The sequence below is a fragment of the Staurois parvus genome, unplaced genomic scaffold (genome assembly GCF_062004578.1).
Source record: "Staurois parvus isolate SC_StPar_1 unplaced genomic scaffold, SC_StPar_1.0 ptg000633l, whole genome shotgun sequence".
Classification (NCBI taxonomy): Eukaryota; Metazoa; Chordata; class Amphibia; order Anura; family Ranidae; genus Staurois; species Staurois parvus.
This window is the reverse complement of record NW_028318429.1, coordinates 433,887-457,537: the sequence shown is the minus strand read 5'-3', so window position 1 is coordinate 457,537 and position 23,651 is coordinate 433,887. Positions and strand designations below refer to the sequence as shown.

The following is a 23,651-nucleotide window of genomic DNA, read 5'->3' as shown; positions in this document are numbered from 1 at the left end:
GAAGCTGGCGCTCAGCACAGCCTTCCCTCACACACACAGCCAGGAGAACACACAGGGGGGTTTCCTTGCTCTCTCTTAAGTATTGAGCTGGTAAACAGATACTTCCTGTCGGGTTACAATGGCAATGGGTCCTGTCCAGAGAGTTCAGGAATTTGGCATGAGGGGGAAGGGAGGAGGGGTCCAGAGTAATTTAATTAGGCCATTAGGCCAGTGACACGGGGACAATTGGAACAATACAGAGCAGGACTCTGAGGGCATGTGATACAAGGCATTAATAAGGGGATTAATAATTGGCAGGCTCCCATACCGCGACACTCCTCCCCCCTCCTTTTCACAAGTGCCGATAAGGGGGACCCAACCGGATTCCCTGGAAGGCACTTGTGGGGCCTAGCCTAGCTACTGTGGGTCTTGTTGGCAGGAAAGGCCATCAGCGTTTTGGTGCTGGCTTCCCCGCCTGTATCGAATGGTAAAGTTGTAGGGCTGGAGGGCCAGGCTCCACCTAAGGAGGCGCCCATTGTCCCCGGACACCCGGTTCAGCCATGTGAGGGGGTTGTGGTCGGTGACGATGGTGAACTCCCAGCCATACAGGTAGGGCTGTAGTTTCTTTAGGGCCCAGACTATGGCCAGACACTCCTTCTCCACTGTAGCATAGGCAACTTCCCGGTCCAGTAGCTTGCGGCTGAGGAAGGCAACGGGGTGTTCCTCCCCAGCCTCGTTGACTTGGCTGAGGACAGCCCCTAGGCCATAGGTGGAGGCATCTGTCTGTACGAGGAAGCGTCTGTTGTGGTCAGGGGCGGCCAGGACGGGGTTTCTCGCCAGGGCGGATTTGAGGTCACAGAAGGCGGATTCACAGGCCGAGGTCCAGGTCACCATCTGGGGACTGTTCTTCCGGGTCAGGTCGGTCAGGGGCTGGGCCATGGAGCTGAAATTAGGTACAAATTTACGGTAATAGCCGGCAGTGCCGAGGAATGCCATCACTTGCTTCTTGGTCTGGGGAGTGGGCCAGTCATAAATGGCCTGAACCTTGGCTGGCTCCGGTTTCAGTGTCCCCCCCCCTACTCGGTGCCCGAGGTACTGTACCTCCGCCATTCCCAACTGGCACTTGTCTGGTCTCAGTGTCAGCCCGGCCCTGCAGATGCGGTCTAGGATGGCCCCCACGTGGGCCAGGTGCTCCTCCCACGTGTCGCTAAAGATCGCTATGTCATCTAGGTAAGCGCACGCGAACTCTTGGCTGGTCCACGACCCGTTGAAAGGTGGCGGGGGCGTTTTTCATGCCGAAGGGCATGACGAGGAATTCATACAGGCCGAATGGGGTAATGAAGGCGGAGCGCTCAACGCCCTCTTTTGTGAGGGTGATTTGCCAGTAGCCTTTGCTGAGGTCTAGGGTGCTCACGTAGCGGGCCCCGGCCAGACAGTCCAGCAGGTCGTCTATGCGGGGCATGGGGTAAGCGTCACTGACAGTGTAGTCATTCAACCTCCGGTAATCCACGCAAAAGCGGGTGGTCCCATCCTTCTTTGGCACGAGCACCACCGGGGAGGCCCAAGGACTGCGGGAGGGTCGGATGATACCCAGCTGGAGCATCTCGGAGAGTTCTGCTCGGATGGCCGCCTTCACAGATTCGGGGACTCTGTATGGGGCCTGCTGGATGGGTTTCTGACTGTGGGTCTCCACGTGGTGGAGGGCTAACCCGGTGCGACCTGGGGTGGCCGAGAAGGCGACGGCCCGGTCCGCTATCATGGCCCGCATCTGGGCCGTCTGGCGGGGGTTCAGCCGAGCCCCCGTTGGAATCTGATCTTGGGGAGTGGTGACTTTGGTGGCTTGCAGGAGATCGGGCAGGGCTCCCTCGTCTGCTCCGCCCGTGGAGGCGGGGCAGACAGCGAGCACGGGCAGAGCCCGGTCATGGTACTCTTTCAGCATGTTGATGTGGACCGTGCGCTGTTGGCGGTTGCGGGCGTCGAGACCAATGACGTAACTAGTCTCGTCTATCTTGCGGAGGACCTTGTAGGGTCCTTCCCAGATGTGCTGGAGCTTATTCTGGGGGTTGGGGACTATCTTGAGCACCTGCTGCCCTTCAGTGAACTCGCGGCCGCGTGCCTTGCGGTCGTACCAGACCTTCTGACGTGTCTGGGCTGCCTGGAGGTGGCCGTGGGCCATGGTGGCCAGGCGGGTCAGCCTTTCCCGTAGCTCGAGAACGTAGGGAACGACGGGGTTACCCGTGTCCTCTATCTGCCCTTCCCAATGTTCCCGGAGCAGGGATAGGGGACCGCGGACCTTCCGCCTGTACAGGAGTTCGAAGGGGGAGAACCCCGTTGACTCTTGCGGTAGCTCCCGATATGCAAACAGCAGGTGTAGAAGGAGCTTCTCCCAGTCCGCCTCCCCATCAATGAAGGACCTCAGCATGCTCTTCAGTGTGCCATTGAAGCGCTCGCAGAGGCCATTGGTTTGGGGGTGATAGGGAGTGGTCCGGATCGCCCTTACCCCGCACGTGCGCCAGAGGGATTGGACCACCTCGGACATGAACTGGGTACCCTGGTCCGTCAGAATCTCGCTGGGGAAACCCACCCGGGAGAAAACGGTGACTAGGGCCTTGGCTACTTTGGGGGCGGAGATGCTGGACAGGGGGACAGCCTCGGGGTAGCGGTTGGCGTAATCCACTACCGTGAGGATGTACCGCTTGCTGGCCTTACTGGGTCGGGCCAGGGGCCCCAGGATGTCTACAGCTACCCGCTGAAAGAGCTCATCAATGATGGGTAAGGGGCGGAGCGGCGCCTTGGGGTGGTCCCCTGGGCGTCCCCTCCTCTGACAGATGTCACAGGTCTGACAGAAGTGGGCTACGTCCTGGGTGATACCTGGCCAGTAGAAGGCTTGGGTCAGCCGCAGCCCCGTTTTCCTCTTACCCAGGTGGCCAGCTACTGGAATGTCGTGGGCTATCTGGAGTAGCGGGAACCGGAACCGTCTGGGCACTATCAGTTGTGCAGGGCTAGCAGAGGGTTGACCCGGGCGGCTTGGGCCTGCTGTGCGGTACAACAACCCCTGCTCCCACCAAAGCTGGCCCCCATCCCCCTCCTGCCGCCCTGCGGCGGCCTGGGTCCTAAACTTAGCCAAGGTGGGGTCTGTGGCTACCTCCCGCTTAAAGGTCTCCCGATCCCAGGTCAGGGGAAGGTCTGAGTCAGGTAGGGGTTCACTCACCGAGTCCATGCTGGGAAAAGGTCCTGTGGTGGCTTCGTCTGTAGGAGGACCTCGACCTGCTTGGCGTCGGGTCACCGCCCCGACGTACTGGCATCGTAGCTCCCCTAAGTCATTGCCGAGTAGGACATCCGCCGGGAGGCCACCCATGATGCCGATCTGGCACTGTTGCTCCCCGAACCCATAGTCGAGGCGCACGGATGCCCTGGGGATGTGATGCCTGGCTCCTCCCGCCAGCTCGATGGCGAATCCAGGGCCGGGTTGGATGGCTTCAGGCCGGATCACTCGGGGATCAGCGATGGTCAGGAAGGCCCCCGTATCCCGAAAACCGGTGGCGGGTTGCCCGTCTACCCGCACGGCCTGCAAGTGGCGTTGTTTCTGGGTGGAGTATGTAGCCCCCGGGGGGTGGACACTGTAAACCCCCCAGGGTTGGTTGGCGTCTGGGGGGCTCATCCATTTGCCGGGAGGCGGGGGCAGTGGTTCTTCTGCGGGATGAAGTTCCAGGTAGTGAACCGGACGGGTAAAACGCCGCCTTCGAGAGGTGGGGCAGTTAGCTTGGAGGTGCCCTGGCTGGTTGCATCCGTAGCAGCGGCGCTCCATGGGGGGCCCTGTGAACTGGGCTCTGGGGGGTGGCCCTGCGGGATTGGCAGTGGTAGGTGGGGGGCCCGTTTTGGCAGAGGTGGCGGGGGGCAGGGCCCTTGACGGCTCAGGGGCCCACCGTTTCCAGTGTGGCTTGATGGCCAGGATCTCATCAGCCAGGGCAGTGGCCTTTGCAAGGGTGGTAGGGGCTTTCTCTCTTACCCATCCACGCACCTCCGCCGGGCATTGGTTGTAGAATTGCTCCTTCAGAAATGCTTGGATGATTTCTTCTGCGGTGCAGGCCTGTTCCCCCTCTAGCCACCTCCGACAGGACTGCGACATCTTGTGTGCATACATCCTATAGGACGGTTCCGCAAGGTAGGGAAGGTCACGGAAGCGCGCCCGGTGCACTTCTGGGGTCACCGCATAATATTCCATCACAGTCTGTTTGACCCGGGCGTAATCCCGGCCATCCACATAGTCCAGAGTGCGGTAGGCTGGTAGGCCGCAGCTGCACCCCCTTCTAACAGACCCACGAGGTGCCGTATCCAATCCATGCTTGGCACCTCCATGAGCTGGCACTGCTGCTCAAAGTCCTGAAAGAACCCCTCCACATCCCCGGTGGCTTCATTGAAGGGTTTAAAGTCCTTGCGGCTGACCCGGGGAGGGCGGTATCCCGCGGCCTTGGGGCTGGACGGGCAGCTTAGGTCACGGTGGCTCCCTTGGCTCTCTCTTTCATGCGCCCTCTGGATAGCCTCTCGCTTGTCCTCTGCTGTGGCGTCTGACCCCAGGAGGGCCATCTCTTCCTCCACCCGAGTAAGCCAGGGGCTCTTGGGCCCTGGATCCTTGCGTGCTGGGGAGGCTGGTGTTGATCTGCTTTTTCTCGGGGCGTCCTGGGGGTCTGCCTCCTCAATGGCGGTGATCAGATCCTCTTTGGCTAGGCCCCTCCAGGAAAGGGCCAGCTCCTCAGCCCTCTCCTGCAGACATGCCACAGTCCACTTCCTGTATTCGCTGGGCCGGGTCTGTTCCTGCATCCGCTGGCTTTCGCTGTCTGTCATCTCCTCAGTGTCCTGATCCCACCGCTGCCAACCAGTATGTGACGGAGGAAAGGCAGGACAGAACACACAGAGAGGATGACCGATGCACAAAGCTTTATTGAGACAAACAGACGGCAGTGGCAGACAGGGTGGATTTGCCACTAAATGGTAACGAGGGTCCCCACCCACTTATAGTCCACTAGGAGAGCCAAGGGGGTGTCCCTGTAACAGGGGTAGTCCGACACAGGAGAGGGGTGCCTGGAGTCACCACCGTAACAGTTCAGGTAACAGTGGGGAAGCAGGTACTCACGGAGAACAAGGGGTTCAGTCCAGGCAGGGGATAGATCCAGGCAGATTCACGGGGACAGCAGAAGATTCCTCCACAGTGCAGGGATTCCAGGCAGCACAGACAGTCCAGGAGATGAGGAGGAGGACGGGGATGAGAGAAGCTGACGCTCAGCACAGCCTTCCCTCACACACACAGCCAGGAGAACACACAGGGGGGGTTTCCTTGCTCTCTCTTAAGTATTGAGCTGGTAACCGGATACTTCCTGTCGGGTTACCATGGCAATGGGTCCTGTCCAGAGAGTTCAGGAATTTGTGCATGAGGGTGAAGGGAGGAGGGGTCCAAAGTAATTTAATTAGGCCATTAGGCCAGTGACACGGGGACAATTGGAACAATACAGAGCAGGACTCTGAGGGCATGTGATACAAGGCATTAATAAGGGGATTCATAATTGGCAGGCTCCCATACCGCGACAGCGTAACAATGCCACACCCAGCTGCACCCTGCACAACGATTTTCCAGCTAATTGGACCACAATCTATGTAATGGCAGCCTGAGCGATTGTTACTGAGTCAGGTTAATTACGCAATTAACCCTTCACACTGCCACCACCTCCTTTTTGTACAGGGAAAGAGGAAACTCGGCGATATCAGCTATAACACTATAATGGTTGAGGTAATCGTTTGTATAACACGGTCACCGCAGGCTGGTTATACAGAGGGTTAAACAAACACAGTAGTGTTCTTTTTAGAAGCAGGAATTCGTAAATTGCAATTAAGAGCTATAGAAACAGTTCAACACTTTCAGAAGGAAAGATTTATTACTGAAAAGGGGTGCAATAAAAATATTTACAGAACAAGAGGTAACTAATATATATATAAATATATAGAGAACAACAGCACAGCAAAGAGATAACAGAGAGAGGTTAAAGGGTTAAGGTACTTGCCAAAGTCCTGGGTTAGCAGATCAAGTTTCAGAGCGAAAGGGCACGGGTCTCCCCAGGTGGTACTGATGTTAAAATGGGAGACTTCTGTAACGGAACCGGTACCCGACCGCACTTGGGTATATTCCGTTATACTGCAGCTTCCCCTGTCCGAACACCATCCACGGACCACGCCCTTGGAATCCCTCAGGAAAATAGACAACACCCAGCTCTTAAGACAGAAAGCCAACTACTTTTATTGAACACAAAACAACATGTTTTATACAGAGGGCGGGGAAACACAACCAGGAACAGGACATACATCATCAGCCCACTCTCTCAGTGGGAAGGGCTACAGTATAGGCAGGAAACACCTCATCACCCCTCCCCATCCAACCAGACACAGAACAATGGGATGCAACCATGTGGCAAAGGACATTGACCAACCCCCACACCAATACACAAACAGTACATCCCATAATAGTTGGCTGGACAGGGAGACACAGCACCATGGGGGGGAGCACATGGCAGGGACAAAGGAACACACACTATACACAATACTGGGACATTCAAATTCACACCCTGTACCCTTAACAGGCACAGGGTGGGTTAAACATAATGAGGGGGACATGAGCTGACCAAGCGGTCCCCCCACCCCCAAAAGTCACTCCCGTCACAACTTCTTCAACTTAACTCTTCTTAGGCCTGACAAACCAATTTGTAGTTCCCTAGCAGGGGGTGTCTCTAAAGCCAAGGACCAATGCTTCATTAGGGAGGGATGGTCTGGGCGGATACCTCAACTAGAGCCAAAATCTCTCATAACTCATATTTTGGCTCATAACTTTCCATATGCATAAGTGACACTCCACCCGCGGGTAGATTATTATGCAGACACGTCTGAGGATTGATTAGATATGAATTATGAAATTCTACACTGAATGGTTCATGAGATCTACTTTTCTGCTTTCCTATGTATTCCAGCCAAGGAGAAGGACCTATCAAAATGTTCGCCTCCTCTCGGCCAATCTGACGATATGCCTGGTTTTTATGCAAGTCTCTCATATTCCAAGATATAAGAAGACATAGAGGAAAAATTGATTTTTAACAAGGTTATCTGGCGTTCTTCCTTGGAAGGTCTTTTGAACTCCTGGGAAGGCCGCGTTATCTTTTTACGAGGTGTTGAATGGCACAGGTTGCTCAAACAGCCAGGCACCTTGCTCAGAGAGGTGTTTTATAGCTCTGGGGTCCCTGCTGGGCTCTAGCCTGCCAGTGACACACAACCAGATGTCACTGTGGCTGAACAGAGAGGAAGGGGGAGAATGGGGGGGGACATGGAGAACTCTTAACAAAATGGAGGCCGTGCCTGCATCTGGTGCGCATATTTGCGCCAGCACCCAAATTAAATTTACGTCCTTTTTTTCCCCACAAATAGAGCTTTTTTTTGGTGGTATTTGATCTCCTGTGCGGTTTTTATTTTTTGTGTTATAAACAAAAAAATACTGACAATTTTGAAAAAAAAAAATATACATATTTTTTTACTTTTTGCTATTAAAAACGTCTAGTAAAAAAATGTAAAATATCAAATTTCATCATAAATTTAGGCCAAAATGTGTTCTGCTCCGTGTCTTTGCTAAAAAAAAATATCCCACTAATGTAAATGAATTGGTTTACGTGAAAGTTATAAAGTCTACAAACGGCGGTATAGTTACTGGGATTTTTTAAAATTATTATTATTTTTACAAGTAATGGCGGCGATCAGCGACTCATAGCAGGACTGCAGGACTGTGGCGGGCATTCTGACACGGGGGGAACTGACTTGGTGTCACTGACTTCTGCAGTGACACCAATACAGTGGTCAGTGATAATAAAAAACACTGATACTGTACTAATGGCACTGGGCAGGAGGGGTTAACATGAGGGGCGATCAAAAGGTTAACTATGTGCTGAATTCTTCCCCGTGTTAGAGACTTTCACTTTCATTTCTCTTTCTGCTGTCAGTGATGGCGTCTGCTAATCTGAGAGCCGAACTGGAATGTTCCATCTGTCTGAACATTTATACAGATCCTGTAATGCTGAGATGTGGTCACAACTTCTGCCGGGTCTGTATTGATTGTGTTCTGGATACACAGGGGGGGTCTGGAGGATATTACTGTCCTGAATGCAAACAGAAGTTTCCGGATCGTCCTGCACTGTACAGGAACATAACACTGCGTAATATAATGGAGAATTTCCTGTCTGCTCAGCCTGATCAGAAGTCCGGGGTCCTCTGTACTCACTGTGTGGACTATCCTGTACCTGCTGTTAGATCCTGTCTACACTGTGAGGTTTCTCTGTGTGATAAACACCTGAGAGTCCACAAAAAGTCCCCAGAACACATCTTAATTGACCCCACCTTGTCCATGGAGAGCAGGAAATGCTCCGTCCATAAGAAGATCCTGGAGTATTACTGCACTGGGCATGAGACCTGTATCTGTGTGTCCTGCACTTTGGCTGGAGAACGTCGAGGACACCAGGTGGAGATGCTGGATGAGGCTTCTGAGAAGAAGAAGGAGACACTGAGGAATGTTCTGCAGAAACTTCTGACAAAGAGAGAGGAGATGGAGGAAAGAGTCCAGAGTCTGCAGGAACACAGGAGGAAAGTAGAAGAAGAAGCAGCTGGTGACATCGAGAGAGTCACTGCCCTGTTTAGAGATCTCAGGAGACGTCTGGAAGACCTGGAGAAGAGAGTCCTGAGGGAAATCTCCGGGAGGGCAGAGCGGGTCTCCATCTTCATCTGGGATCTGGAAATAAAGAAGGAGGAGCTGTCCAGGAAGATGCGTGACATTGAGGAGCTGTGTAACATGACGGATCCACTGACTGTCCTACAGGAATCAGACACAGGTGACTTGTGTGATACTGAGGATGGAGATAATGAGGACAGAAAGAGACATGAGGAACTCCTCCATGATGGAGGGGGGCTGGATGTGGCTGGGATATCACACACATTACACACATTATCTGATATAATAACAGAGGGAAATGTATCCTTCTATATACAGGGAGCTGAGGACATATTACTGGATGGAAACACAGCTCATAATAATCTACATATATCAGATGACAGGAAAACTGTATCCAGGTCAGATATAGACCAGAATCGTCCAGTAACACCAAAGAGATTTCAGTATTGGCCTCAGGTGTTGAGCAGTCGGAGTTTCTCCTCAGGGAGACATTACTGGGAAGTGGATGTCGGGGGGTCAGATGGATGGGGAGTCGGGATGTGTTACCCCAGTATAGAGAGGAGAGGATGGGAAGCAGGGATCGGATATAATATCAAGTCCTGGGGTTTGTACAGGGATGGTAATCAGTACATGGTGTTACATGACAGTAATGTGACCCCCTTACCCTCCAATCCCCCCAGTCCCAGAGTCAGGATATATCTGGATTATGAGGCCGGGTGGATCTGCTTTTATGATCTGTGTGAACCAATCCGACACCTCCATACCTTCACCATTACCTTCACTGAGCCCCTCCATGCTGGGTTACGTGTATGGAGAGGTTGTATAAAGATCTGTGGGGGGAGAGGGGGAAAATACATTTTTGGGGACACTTAAAGTAGTATTAAACCTAAGAGCAAACATTTATTATATTGCAGCTCACAAATTCTTAGATGTGACGGCTGCAATAATTTTAGTTTTTAGTCTTCTTTCTTGTATTTTCATCTGGTGATCTGGCCAGTAAGTCTGTTGTTTCTAAAGAAGCTCTCTTCCAGATGTATCAGTTTACAGGGGTGAAACAAACCATTTACCACCTCTGGTTCCTGTGCTCAAAGTGGAACTTTACTCTTTCAATCTGAATTATTATTATTATTATACAGAATTTATATAGCGCCAAAAGGTTTGCTGAGCGCTGTACATTATAGTGGAGGACAGAACATGAGACAATACAGTAACAATACAATACACGAGGGGTTCGAGGGCCCTGCTCCTTGGAGCTTACAATCTGAATGAACTTTGATGAATCCTTATGCTGTTGGCGTTAATAAATAGATAAGAAGATATATTATATTTACTCATTTGTAACTTTTTCATTTCTTCTGTGGGTTCCTGATTCCTGGCCTAGCCCAAAATGATGGCATACATCCCAGGAGTCTTCAAGGGCAAGTTTTTCCATTAATATGGAGGAGGGGCCTTTCGTAGCTAAGCACGCCCTCCTGCCTTCGCCGACCTTGAACAGTGTACCGGCCTCTTGTGTCCATTGTACGGCTTATCTCAGGTGTCACCTCAGTAAGGGCAGATGGATTGAGCTTGCTTTGAAATTAAAAAAAAAAGGTGTTTTTTTTTTTGTGGTGCCCAGATACAGCTAAGTTCTGCTGTAGGCTCCTTCAGGAGCAAAACGCATTGGGTGAGATGTTTGTGCAAAACGGTTTTGTATCAATAAAGCTAAGTATGAGATGGAAATTTGGAGTGCGGCTTCTGCTTCCTTAGAATTTGTGGATATTCAGCTGGGATGAGCCCAAAGGTCCCCCCACCACTCCTACCTCCATCATTTAAAGGAAAGTACAATGGTCAAAGACAAGTTACATTCAGTGAAGTAGAACCCCTCTACACCATTAACTATGGCAACTTCCACATCTTGTTCCAAAAGAGGTTTAACCACTTGCCATCTGCCTACTGTTTTTAAACGGCACTCTAGGGGTGGGTTGCCGTTCATAAACGGCACCCGCATTTTCTAGCTATGCGTGCTTCCTGGGAGCGGTGCCCGCTGCATCCTCCGAAACAGTGGAACACTGATTGTCGGACGGGACCTCTGTGTGAGATTATGTGATCACCCATTGGCCAATCAGTGATCACATGCAGAGTAGTAAGATGTCACTTCTGACACCATTGCTTACTACCTGTGAAATCTGTGAATGATCACAGAGGTCACATGGTACAAGGCTATTCACAAACAGCCTTGTGCCATGTGACAAGCTGTGACCAATCACAGCTCACTCAGTAGTGTAAGAATGCAGCCAGAGAGGAGAAATAATTGCTTTTACATCCTTTATGGGTATAAAAGCAATCAGTGTTAAAAAAAAAAAAATCTTCATCACCCCCCACAAGTAGTGCATTGCACCACAATGCCCTAGATGTAATTCACCTACAGGTTCACTTGTCCACATGTTATGACGTTGCCCCAAGCTCCACCGATATTGGAATTCTGTCTTTACAACCCTTCATTCAATTTGTTCCAAGAAGGTGCAGATGGATCCTAAATTCGCTCTCTTGGGTACATTCCATGAGGATACTCTTCCTGTTGAGACGCACTTGTTGTGGACCCGATCCTTATATTTGGCGTATAAAACTTATTCTCCCAAAAAAAAAACTGACATGAATCTTCTGTGTCACTGCTGGCTGTAATGCAGCCCCCACCAAGGCAAAAGATACCCTGAGTGACATTTCCTGACATTTGATGGCCACATTCTTAATGCCTCCATTTTCAATCTTCTCACTCTACAGTGACAATTATCCTGGAAAGCTGTTGCTGTGTCCCTGCCAAAACAGATGACAAATCCTCCTTAGTTACATAAGCAGGTGTCCTGGAAATGACTAAAATACCTGGAAAGAAAAAGGGTTCGGACTTGCTTGAGACCCCCTGACCCTCAGGGAAAACTACACTAGGGGGCTATGTCTAGAGTCTTCCTCACCTGATGGAAGGATCTGTCCTCTGCTGTGTTCCCACCTCTTTGCCATTTAGAAGGCATATGGCTTTCTGATATCAAACAATAGGACCTAAGATAAAGAGCAGTCCCAACAAACAGTGTGCTAGTTACACTAGAAGATGCCAATGCCCCCCCCCCCCACACCCCATTGACTGGTGTACTCACATGACCTGTGACAGGTCTCTGAAGGTTAGGAATCTTGCCCTGTGTCTCCTGTGTTGCTGACTCTACTGGCAATGCTTCTGCCTCTGTTTCTGTTTGGCATATACACCTGCTTATTGACTGGCTTACCTATGATGGCAATAAAAGAACACAGTAGATCCTGCCAGAACACCAGGCAGCTAACAGGCATGCAACGCATCTTACATAGGAGACAGACAGCTCGCGGGCTAATGTACACCATTGCCCACTGATGGAGAACATGGGAGGACACTAATACAGGGAGCATACACAAGGATGAAAGTCCACTACAGGCACCAGCAGGCTACCTGGATAGTCACCATTCTCTCCATAGGATCCATCCTTTTAAAGATAGGGATCTAATATTCACCCATCATGGCAAGCAAAGTCTCATACTAACTTCATGGACTCAATCCCCTTGGTGGGGTCCACTGCCCAGGATCTTGGACCTGTATGTATGTATGTAACCTACCAAAAAATCCTGCTAAGTTTTTACTGAACAGGGTTCTGTATACACAAGGCGCAGTGTTGAGAGGTTGCATTACAGGTAATCCCCATGTCTTGTCTTCTCCAATCAATGTAGGGTTCGGGTACCATTCTTCCATACAATGATAGCTTTAGGAATGGATCCAGATAGCACCAGTCTCCTGATCCTTGTTGGAATCTTTTGAGAATCTGGCAACCTTGTGCAGAGAGCTGCAAAGTGTTGACCTTCACCTTCACGCACTGGCCAAAAAACCAGGGTACTTCCTGCATGGGAGGGGTCAGACAGTATAGGAGAGGACTTCCTGTTTTTTGCCCGTGTCCAATCACCTATAGGTGGCAGAATAGCCCTATGAGTAATAATTATTAAAGCTGCTCTGTGTCCCCTGATGTATGATAAAGACAAGGGGCAGCACTGGCCCCCCAAGCAGTACCTAAGATGGTGGCAGAAGGCCTCTCAGCACTCCTCAGATTGTCGCAAAGATTCCTCATTCTCCTGAGGTGTGTGGACCAGTGCCACTGGACACAAGCTGCATGTGGTCACCCACAGTCTCTGGGGTGATAAGGGAAATCCTGAAAACAGCAATAACCCTGGATGAAATAGCAAATGTCGTCCATGCAGACGTCCTCCCATGCAGCACACTGAGCCTTGTAGTCCCATGGCAATGCAGATGTGGACACCACAACTTCAGAAGGATCCTACACAGTCAAGTAAACAAGGTAACAGTCTCTCACCACCCATGGGACATGGTCCTCTACACATAGCCTTATGGGTCCCTCTGCTGTTTATGCATGATCCACTGCAGCAATCTCTGTGCCGGTGCACCAGTTCAGTCTCCCTGCACCACTCAGTTTCCCAAGCCAAAGCCATCTGCTCCAACTTTTTACATGGGTCTGAGCTGCACAGTGCGGATATTCCAGTCTCCTCCAGTACATCATTCTCCTGGGACTTTTAGTCCCACACAGTCTTTCTTGCACAGCACTGCCTCTCCACTACCCTCCCCAGCATGCATTGTCACCTCCTCCCCAGAGAGAAGGGGACAGTTTTACCATCTCAGATAGCAATCATTTCTCTCTCCTCTCTTTCCCCTTGCCCAGCTGTACAGTGCAGTCACCGCCACGTAGAGAGAATGCAGCAGTGTGGGCTGAGCTACATTGTTAGTTATGGTAGACCTCCTGTGCAGGAGCATGTGGGCAAAGTGCCACCGGCGGTAAAGAGTTTACTCAAAGGCTGATGTAGGAGAAAACAGGACATTGACAAGGTTCCAAAACTGTACAATCAGGCCCGGCAGGTATGCACAGCCGACGGGAGCCACTTATAAACAGTAGCAGAGGATTGTGACCATGAAATCATGCCAACAGCTTCTGGAGCAATGGGCAGGAATTGTCAGGGCTCCGGGTATGACCAGAGGTATGTGAACTGACCCAGGGAAACGCAGGCTTCAGATATGTTATAAACAATAAGACAATTTATTAAAGACTAACAATACAAACATAAACGCAGTGCACCAAACCCCAAGCTAACACAAATACATACAACAAGGTGAAACAAACCCAAACCTAAACTGATACAGATACACAGGTACATACACATATAGAGCACAACGTAATCAGGCAGGCCGGGTCGATAACTAACGGGCAGGTAGGTACAGGAGGAGCAGGCGGAGAGAATGGACAGGGTCACAAGCCAGGGATCAAAACAGGAGAAGTCAGCAGAGGTCAGGATCAGACCGGGTCGGCAACAAGTCAGGCAGAGGCAGAGGCAGGAACAGGAACAGGAACGCAGGTTACAAGATACAGGGGCCCATGGAAAAACACACACCAAGGCACAGACTGCAGGTCTGGCCATCCCTTAAATACACCTGCATAATCAGCTTCAGGTGTTTGGCTGGCTGCAGGGTTGAGTCTCTGATTGCTGAGAGCACCCGCTGGCCAGCCCTGGTACTTCAGCCCACAAGGCAGGTGAGTCCCACCATTACTGGCAAGTCCATTCCTGACAGGAATGTAGCCTGGCTGGTCCACATGCAAACGGGAGGCATCCTACAAGGAGATGGTATGGTCCCTGCACTTTCCCTACTCCTCAAGAACCTTTCCCTGCCGCATAGTTCTGTCCCTGCCAGATGGAGAACCTGTCCCTACACTAGCCACTCTCATAAAGCACAGAACCCAGAGTCTTAAATAGGCTCTGCCCTGGCTAAAGATGGCACCAAGGTCATATGGGGCCCCAGCATCCAATTGGACAGCTGTCTCCCTAGTGACCACAGAAAGTCATAGAGGAACTAAGTTCCTTACGACTTTCTTCCCTTTCTGCATTGGTCGAGCTCCACCTACAGTGTGGAATAGAGACTGCCCCTGCCTACACTTTCACCCTTTGACAGTCCTTGGTATCGAACCACAGTAAAGAACACATATAACTGCATGAAACATAATTAAGGCAATAACAGTAGCATTTCAAACAACATAATCAAAGTACTTTGCAGAAAGTTCTTCACAGTTGGATCGCGTAGGGCAGCTACCCCCACTGTCCTCTGTGGAGTTGCCTTCCAGATTCTCGTGTTCTGTTCATGGCTCCCAGGCCTCGGGTGGTTGGAGGTCATCAGGGCCAGCTACATGCCCTTCACCCTAGCTGAAGGCTGTACCCTTGGAGGAGTCCAGAGAATCAGCAGGACTGTCAGCCTCCAGGAATGGTTCCTGTCTGTATGTGTGTCAGTGGTACTTTCCTCCCCAGGATCAGCTGGGACCAGAGGCCCAGGTTCAATGAGAGGCAGATGCCACTCAAAAGGGATCTCATGGATTGGCAGAACATCCTCGGGTCATCATCCCTGTCCGCGACAGGTTTTGTGGAACAGTCCCCACTCAGCACACAGGGTCTCAGCAGATTGTGATGGAGCCATTTTTTGAGTGGTTCTAGGTCTTCTGACACCACATCATAAACAGGGAAAGACTGTTTCTCCTTCTGATAGGGGTGCATTCCCACTTGCTGCCTCTTTCACATTTTGGATTCTTTACCAACACCTTTTCCCTTGGCCACAGCAGCAGTTTGTCCACGTCAGTGTCCTCTGCCAAGCCCTTATGCCTGTCAAGGACTATTTGCATAGTTTTCCTCAGCCGGTTTCACTGCTTCTGCTTCGCCATCGAACTGGCAGGAGGAGCCAGACATCATATCCCCAGGGCATCCGTACACCTCGACTATGGGTTTGGAGAGCAACAGTGCCAGATCGGTGTCATGAGCGGCCTCCCGGTGGATGTTCTGTTTGGAAACGACCTGGGGGAGCTACAATGCCAGTACGTCGGGACAGTGACCCGGAGCCAAGCAGGTCGAGGTCCTCCTACAGATGGAACCACCACGGGACCTTCCCGCAGCATGGACTAGGTGAGTGAACCCCCGCCTAACACAGACCTTCCCCTGACCTTGGACTGGGAGAACTTTAAGCGGGAGGTAGCCACAGACCCCACCTTGACCAAGTTTAGGACCCAGGGCGGCAGGAGGTGGGTGGAGATCAGCTTTGGTGGGAGCAGGGGCTGTTGTATCACGAGGCAGGCCCAAGCCGCCCGGGTCAACCCTCTGCTGGCTCCAAGCAACTGATAGTGCCTAGACGGTTCAGGTTCCCACTACTCCAGATAGCCCATGACATTCCCGCCACCTGGGTAAGAGGAGGACGGGGCAGCGGCTGACCCAAGCCTTCTACTGGCCGGGTATCTCCCAGGACGTAGCCCACTTCTGTCAGACCTGTGACGTCTGTCAGAAAAAGGGAAGCCCAGGGGACCACCCCAAGGCCCAGCTCCGCCCCTTACCCACCATTGAAGAGCCTTTCCAGCGGGTAGCTGTAGATATCCTGGGACCCCTGGCCCGGCCCAGTAAGTCTGGAAAGCGGTACATCCTCACAGTGGTGGATTACGCCACCCACTACCCTGAGGCTGTCCCCCTGTCCAGCATCTCTGCCCCTAAAGTGGCTGAGGCCCTAGTCACCGTTTTTTCCCAGGTGGGTTTCCCCAGCGAGATCTTGACCAACCAGGGTACCCAGTTCATGTTCGAGGTGGTCCAATCCCACTGGCGCACGTGCGGGGTACGGGTGATCCGGACCACTTCCTATCACCCCCAAACCAATGGCCTCTGCGAGCGCTTCAATGGAACACTGAAGAGCATGCTGATGTCCTTCATTGACGGGGAGGCGGACTGGGAGAAGTTCCTCCCTCACCTGCTGTTTGCATACCAGGAGGTGCCGCAGGAATCTACAGGGTTCTCCCCTTTGAACTCCTGTACTGGCGGAGGGTCCGCGGTCCCCTATCCCTGCTCCGAGAGCATTGGGAAGGGAAGATTGAGGACACGGGTACCCCCGACGTTCCCTACGTTCTCGAGCTGCGGGAGAGGCTGACCTGCCCAGATGCGTCAGAAGGTATGGTACAACCACACGGCCCGTGGTCGCGAGTCCACCGAAGGGCAGCAGGTGCTCAGGATAGTCCCCAACCCCCAGAACAAGCTCCAGCACACCTGGGAAGGACCATACAAGGTCCTTCGCAAGTTAGATGAGACTAGTTACGATATTAGTCTCAACGTCCGTGACCGCCAGCAGCGCACGGTCCACATCAACATGTTGAAGGAGTACCATGATGCTTTGTGCGTTTGCCATCTACTCTGTGTGTTCTGTACTGTCTACCCTCCCTCACAGGGTCCTTCTGTTGAATCAGGGCCCACTCCTCAAGTGTGTGGATCTCAGCAGCCTGAGAGTTCCTGATGGGAGTGAGAAAAGGCCATCATGGGTTAAAACTGGTGGTGCCTCAAGACCTTGCCTGGGCTTTCTGCGAGGTAGTGGAAAAAGGGCATTCACATAGCAGTTTAATTTCCTGGGTTTTCAATGTATAATAAAGTTAACCTCCTTAGCGGTATTCCTGAGTGTAGCTCGGGGTAAAATTTGAGTACCAAGAGCGGTAACCCTGAGCTACACTCGGGCTTACCATGCGGCGTTGCTCAGGGAGTCCGTGCAGCACTTACCTTGTCCTTCGCTCCCACAATGTGTCCCCTGCAGCGTCCCCAGCCATCTCCTCTGGCCGATGCCGGCATCCGGCTTCCGTGTTCCGGTCCCTGTGACGTCGGGACGTACGGGCGCCGGAACCGGCGGCAAATTTGAAATTTTAAAAAAATGTCATTTTTTTTTAAATGATTAATACATAGTAAAATATTGCTGTTTCAATGCATTTCACATACTGTACATTTTGTCCCTACTGCTTTGTCCGGCGCTCTGCCTGCATTTTGACTGCCTGGAAACTTAGAAAAGTCCATGGCGTCCAAAAAGCGCCCCTTTACGTCAAATGCGGTTTTAGACCAGCTAGAGAACAGCAATAGTAAGTCAGAACCACTTGCAGAATTGAGTGATAATGATTCGTGGGGGAAATTCCTCATCAGACACTGAAAACGATTCTGCGACTTTGCTCAGCGATGTGCGAATTTGCCTCTGTATTTCAAATTTCAGTGTTTTTGGTTTGAATATATTATTGAATTAAATTTATTATTATTATATTATTATTTTTTATGATTATTTATTAAATTATAATTTATGATTTCGTGTTTCAAATTTTATCCTACCAGGGATGTTTACTAGACTCTTGTTCGGACAGATTTCAGTGAGTTATTCCTAAAAATTACAGCCTACAATAAAAAACTACATATTTTCATACAAAAAAATGGTACCGCTTTCAGCACAAAAAATCGGAAATAATCATACCACCGAGGAGGTTAAAATGGGCCAGGCAGACGATCTCTGTTGCAGTGTCCCCAAGTTGGCCATTTTATAAGTAGGTGACAGGGTTGTTATCTGCGTATACTTCAAGCTCTGCCCCCATAAGGTATTCCACAAATTTTTCAGTGATGGCCACCAGCAGAGCGAATAGTTCCAGTTTAAAGGAGCTATAATAGTGGGGATTACATTCGGTAGGCTTCAGACTGCAGCTCGCGTAGGTGATCACTCTTTCCCCTCCATTCTGTTCCCTGGTGAGGATGGTTCCCAGGCCCTCTAAGCTTTTATCTTTGTATACTCAGAAGGGCCTCAAGTAATCATAACATAAAACCCTCGCTACTGCTGTTCCCACCACTGGGGCTGGATTGATGGGGAGGTTACCTCTTTCTTCTGCGTGGAATGAGAGGTGCAGTGATCTGTATGAATTTGACAATGAACCGCCTGTAGTATCCCACAAGTCCTAGGATAGGAGAGTAGTTCGGTGACAGTTTTGAGGGGAAGTTTTTCCTGTACTGCCTGGACTTTTGCCAGATCTCAAAAGACCCCCCCTCCCCAGCCTCCACAACATTTCCTAGTTATTGGATATTCTGACGCATCAGGCAGCACTTGCTTGGCTTCAATTTTAACCTATACTGGGCCAGTTGGGTAAATTATCCTGAAATGAATTAGAGAAAATATAAAATGATATCATCCAGATACATAGATTAGCACAGTCTCAAAATTGTAATCCCCCAAACACTCCTCCATCAACCATTAGAAAGTACTGAGGATGTTGTTTAGCCCAAAGGTTATGCAGTTGAACTCAAATAATCCCGGGGGGGGGGGTAATATAAGCTGTTTTCCCCCGCTCCTGTTCACTCACTGGGCTTTGCCAGTAAATGCATGCCAGGTCGAGAGTAGAGAAGTATTGAGCTTGGCCCAGCACCATGAGTAATTCTTTCACCGTGGGTAGGGGATAGGCATCACTATGGGTACTGATATTCCACTTGCAATAGTTCACACAGAACCGCACGCCACCATCAATTTTATGTACTAGGACAAAAGGGGCCCTGAGTTGTGACTCTCTTGGATTATCCCACTCTGCAGAATGTTACTGACAAAGTCCTTCACCTCTTGTCATGGGTGGGGGAGAACATAACGGTTTTGCTCCCAGATGGGCAGAACATCCCCCGTTTAAACTGGCTGGTCCATTGCCTCAGTGCAGCCATAGTCCTCAGGACTAGTTGCAAAGACTAGTAGGTGTTTTTCGTGTAGTTGATGGAGAAGACATTGCTAAGGCAATGGTTAGTCCTGAAATTGGATGGTCAGTTGGTCCAGTAGCTTTTATATTGTTAAACATTCAAGGAGGTTGTTGCAGCTCGCAACGGGGCACACACGGCTTCCAACCCAGGTTGGGCCCCAGAGATGCAGTAACGTAGAGGTCTGCGATGGTGGTCTGATTCGGGAGTGGGAACGAGGTAGTTCCCAAGTTGATAAGCTGGACTAGCACCTTACCCCTGTGTGAAAAAAGAAAAAGTGAAGCACTAACACAATCAATCCCTCTATAACATCATCAGTTTCTATAATGACTAAAAGTCCATAATTGTATGATATACTCCAATGAAGTCCATCACGTGAAATGCGTTCATCACACCATGTATTTTATACTTCGTGCCTTGATACCAAGTCTTGCAATTGTGCCACCACAGATCCCCACCTCTGTGAGAAGCGCACACTCACCAGCTATCCAGTAACCTCTACTTTACTAAAGGTTAACTAGTGCTTTGGGATAATGAATGTCCTTCAGATACCATTCCTCTGTTGGTCTTCCACAACCTCCATAGAACTTCAATCATCCTTCTATTTGTGCACAACTTTGGCACTGATGTAAACAGCCTTTCATGTAAAGCACCGACGTATCACCTCGAGATTCTCGTGCGTTCCACCAGGGGCGGACTGACCATTTGGAAACTGCCCGAGGGCCTGGGGTCAGTAGGGGGCCCCATGAGATGCCCCTGGTACCTTTTTCATAGGCTTTTTTGAATTTTGGCAAGGACACAGGGGCCCCATGATCCCCTATTGCTCGGGGGCCCCATGAGTTGTCAGTCCGCCCCTGCATTCCACCAACAATAAGATTCGGGCTCAAACGCACGCCTGCTGCCCGAGGTGTAGATGCTGTGCATGGACTATATGAAAGGTCTGTCTCCACATTTTTTTTTATTGAACCTCAAGTTCTCAGTAAATTAGGTGATAATATATTGCGTTACATAAAGGTAAATTTATATTTATATTTATTCCTTGAAATAACATCAATGAGATGGAAATACTTTACAGTGTACATCTTATAGTGTAATATGTCTGTGTTTAATGTATAAAAACTAGGTATAGAATACTCAACTTTTAAAATCGGGCAAGCAGACCCATACAAGTATTGGTAACAAAATACATAGGAACAGGTGTACCAAGAAGGCAGACACCGTCCTACTGGAACTGATGTCATCACACTTCCTTCCTACGTGTTACATGTTACATCACAAATCACGTGATAGGAAGGCAGTGACTAAGTGACTCATTTATATTGGCTGACAATAGAGGATAATAGCTCATCTAACTTCAGCAGCCATTTTACTGAAGATCGGCACCAAGTAAATAGAAATAACAGAAGCAGCCATTTTATTGGAGACCAATCTAGGATAGAATGATTACTGGTAAAGACCTCCTAACCACACATAATAATAAATGCCTTTGTAGTACAATAAGGGATCTCAGAATCACTAAATCATATAAAACGGCCCAAACTAACTAAAAACTCTAATCACTAAAAAAGATATAGAAAACAATAAAAGAGAATTAAAATAAAACGACAAAAACTCCCATAGTAAGAGCAATATAAAAAATAGACTCCCGAGGACCACCCAATAATTCCCTCTTGTGGCAAATTCTAAAAAGTAAGACTGGCTGCTCATTAACTAAAAATTACTAATAAAACAATTCAGATCAAATTATATTTCTAGCTATTTTATCTCTTAAAGTCGGAGCCTTCCTATAGGTAAACTTAGGATGTGCTGGTAATATTTCCTTCAGTTGTCTATCTGACTTTAATATCGGCCATTATTTCCTGAAGGTGTTTTCTATCTTCTTGTACTGGCTGTTGAAATCAAGGATGATAGTGAGGTGGTACTGGGTTCCGGCCTGCATCACAGGTTTAAGCCCTTCTTACAGCAATAGATGCTTCAGATGATGCAGCCAACGTGGGAATGTGGTTCATACCTGGTGGTCCTGCCAATGCCTAACCAGATTTAGGTCTCGGTTCTTCGGGCTTCTACATACATTATTCCATGTACCTATCCGAAAAGCGTGCCATAGCCAGGGCTTGGAAGACACCCTCCGTATCATTTGCAGTGGTGAAAGGCAACCTGACCACCCACAGGATAAATGAAAAGATGTCCAGCATCCTCTGCACAACTCCCATGCCAAATTCCTGAACGTTTGAACCCCCTGTTGGTCGTATGCCCTACCCGTCTAGGCTTGGCAGCCTTTAATTGCTGACACCATCGCCCAAGCCTGCAGTAACCCTCCCCTTTCTCCTCCCCTCCTTTGGTCTTCTTCCAGATAGAACCTTTCTCCTCTCCCTCTTCCATTTCTATCCCCCCCCAGGACTGGCATGCTGGTTCACTAACCACCGCCTTCTCATCCTTTATTTCTCATCCATTTTTTGGTATACCCCTGGACCCTAGGGCCCAGGGAACACGTGAGGAGTGACGACTTTGTTTGTGCAGTCACCATTAGCATATTTAAAATAAAAAAATTGTTGCACATCTTCTCGCTCACGTTTGCTTAACTCAATTTCTATTGTATTCCCCCTGCGTGGGTGATCTACTGTACTTTTGTTGCAACAATAAATTATTGTACCAGAAATCAAGAATAATAAGTACTTGGGCCAAAGATTCTTCCTTCCCTCATCCTGTCTTCAATCAATTCCCTTCAATCCAGTTCTCCTACTTCCTCAAGTTTGTTTCTTGAATCTGTCCTGGTTAGGTTGATAACCTTTATTGATAAAACACTGTCCTATTAAGTTGGCTCGATGGTAAAAATCTTCTTTATTGCTACAATTCCGTCTTAATCTAATAAATTGGCCCTCCGGTAAATTCAGGAGCCATCACCAACAGTGACAACTGTCCGACGGAATATATCCATTCCAATCAACTGTTTTGACAAAAAGGTCTTCATGGTAACTCTTTCTCCCTGCTTAGAAACCTCCAAATCCAGAAAATTAACTTTAGTCACATTCGGCTCTCAAGAAAAATGAATGTTCTTATCATTCAGATTTAGACTATTCAAATAACATTCCAAACGCTCCATTTCACCTCCCCATATACTGATCACATCATCAATATACCGCTTATACAACTTTAATTCCTCAGGGGGATTACAGTATATTGCTCTTTCTTCCCATAGGGTCATAAATAGGTTAGCTAAACTCAGTGCAAATCATGCTTCCATTGCTACACCTTTTATTTGACGGTAGTATGCATGGTCAAGTCAGATGTAATTGTGTGTAAGACAGTATTCAAGAAATTCAAGGAGGTATTTCCTTTACGACCATTTTAGATCACCTAGTTCTCTCAATGCCAAGCTTGCAAATTCTATTGCATCTTGATGTTTAATAATAGTATAAAGGGATGCAACATCAGCAGTCGCCAAAATAACCGAATCAGATCTAATTTTATAAGGAGGCTCATCACTTCCTCTGGTTGCTGGATGATCTCTAGCTCCTCGTGCCCTGTTCCTGGTTCCTGTTTCTTGTGGTTCTGACTTGTGATTACCTGTTACCAACTCGGCTTGCTCCTGGACCTGTCTACTCTGATTTACCCCTGATCTGAACTCGGCTTGGCTTATGGATACTCTCTCTCTCTCTCTCTCTCTCTTTCTCTCTCTCTCTCTCTCTCTCTCTCTCTCTCGCTCCTCTGTGAATGACCTCGGCTTTCCCATCTGACTACATCCACTCTGATTCCCACCTGGTACCTGACCTTGGCTTGAACCGACTACTCAGTAAACATCCAAATCCCGGAAGGGCTTGCATACCACGCACAGGAGCCTCCTGTCTGCAGACCTATCTCCGTGCACCAGCTGTTCTTCTGAGTGGTCCACCAACCAGCACTCCTACAGGCGACCTGTGCAACTTTGGGCCTGACTCCCGCTGTCCTACTCTCAGGGGAGTCCGGAACTTAGCCACAAGGGAAGCCCTCTCTCCATTGGCCTCCATCACCAGGTACGTGATAACTGGTCACTCTTTCTCCTTGTCCTTACTCATGAACCTCTACTGTAGTGATGTTATATGTACCCCATTCTGTGGTTAAGGACCCAAGTTCATTGATGATATGTTAAATCCTCACATGTACACCTTGAATAACTTCAGACCAAACTCTGAGCAGTTGAATCAATGTTTACTTTAACTTGGCAAACATGTATAACATGCAATACCATTCCATTCCTAAATGAACCTAACTGTGGCTGCCCCAGGTTACCCGCACAGGTAGATTCTCTTGGACAGAAGTCCATGTTCGGTAGTGATCAACA

At 49.5% G+C, this 23,651-nt stretch overlaps 2 protein-coding genes across 2 annotated transcripts; one reads left to right on the top strand and one right to left on the bottom strand.

Annotated features, from left to right (window-relative positions):
• Positions 1-1,201: 1,201 nt before the first annotated feature.
• On the bottom strand, positions 1,202-4,883 carry LOC149449300 (uncharacterized). Its single transcript, XM_089693421.1, has one exon. It carries the CDS (start codon positions 4,202-4,204, stop codon positions 1,202-1,204), a length of 3,003 nt encoding a protein of 1,000 aa, XP_089549547.1. The 5' UTR covers positions 4,205-4,883.
• Positions 4,884-8,010: 3,127 nt separating this feature from the next.
• LOC149449299 (tripartite motif-containing protein 14-like) lies at positions 8,011-10,450 on the top strand. Its single transcript, XM_089693417.1, has one exon. It carries the CDS (start codon positions 8,012-8,014, stop codon positions 9,602-9,604), a length of 1,593 nt encoding a protein of 530 aa, XP_089549543.1. The 5' UTR covers position 8,011; the 3' UTR covers positions 9,605-10,450.
• Positions 10,451-23,651: the final 13,201 nt, after the last annotated feature.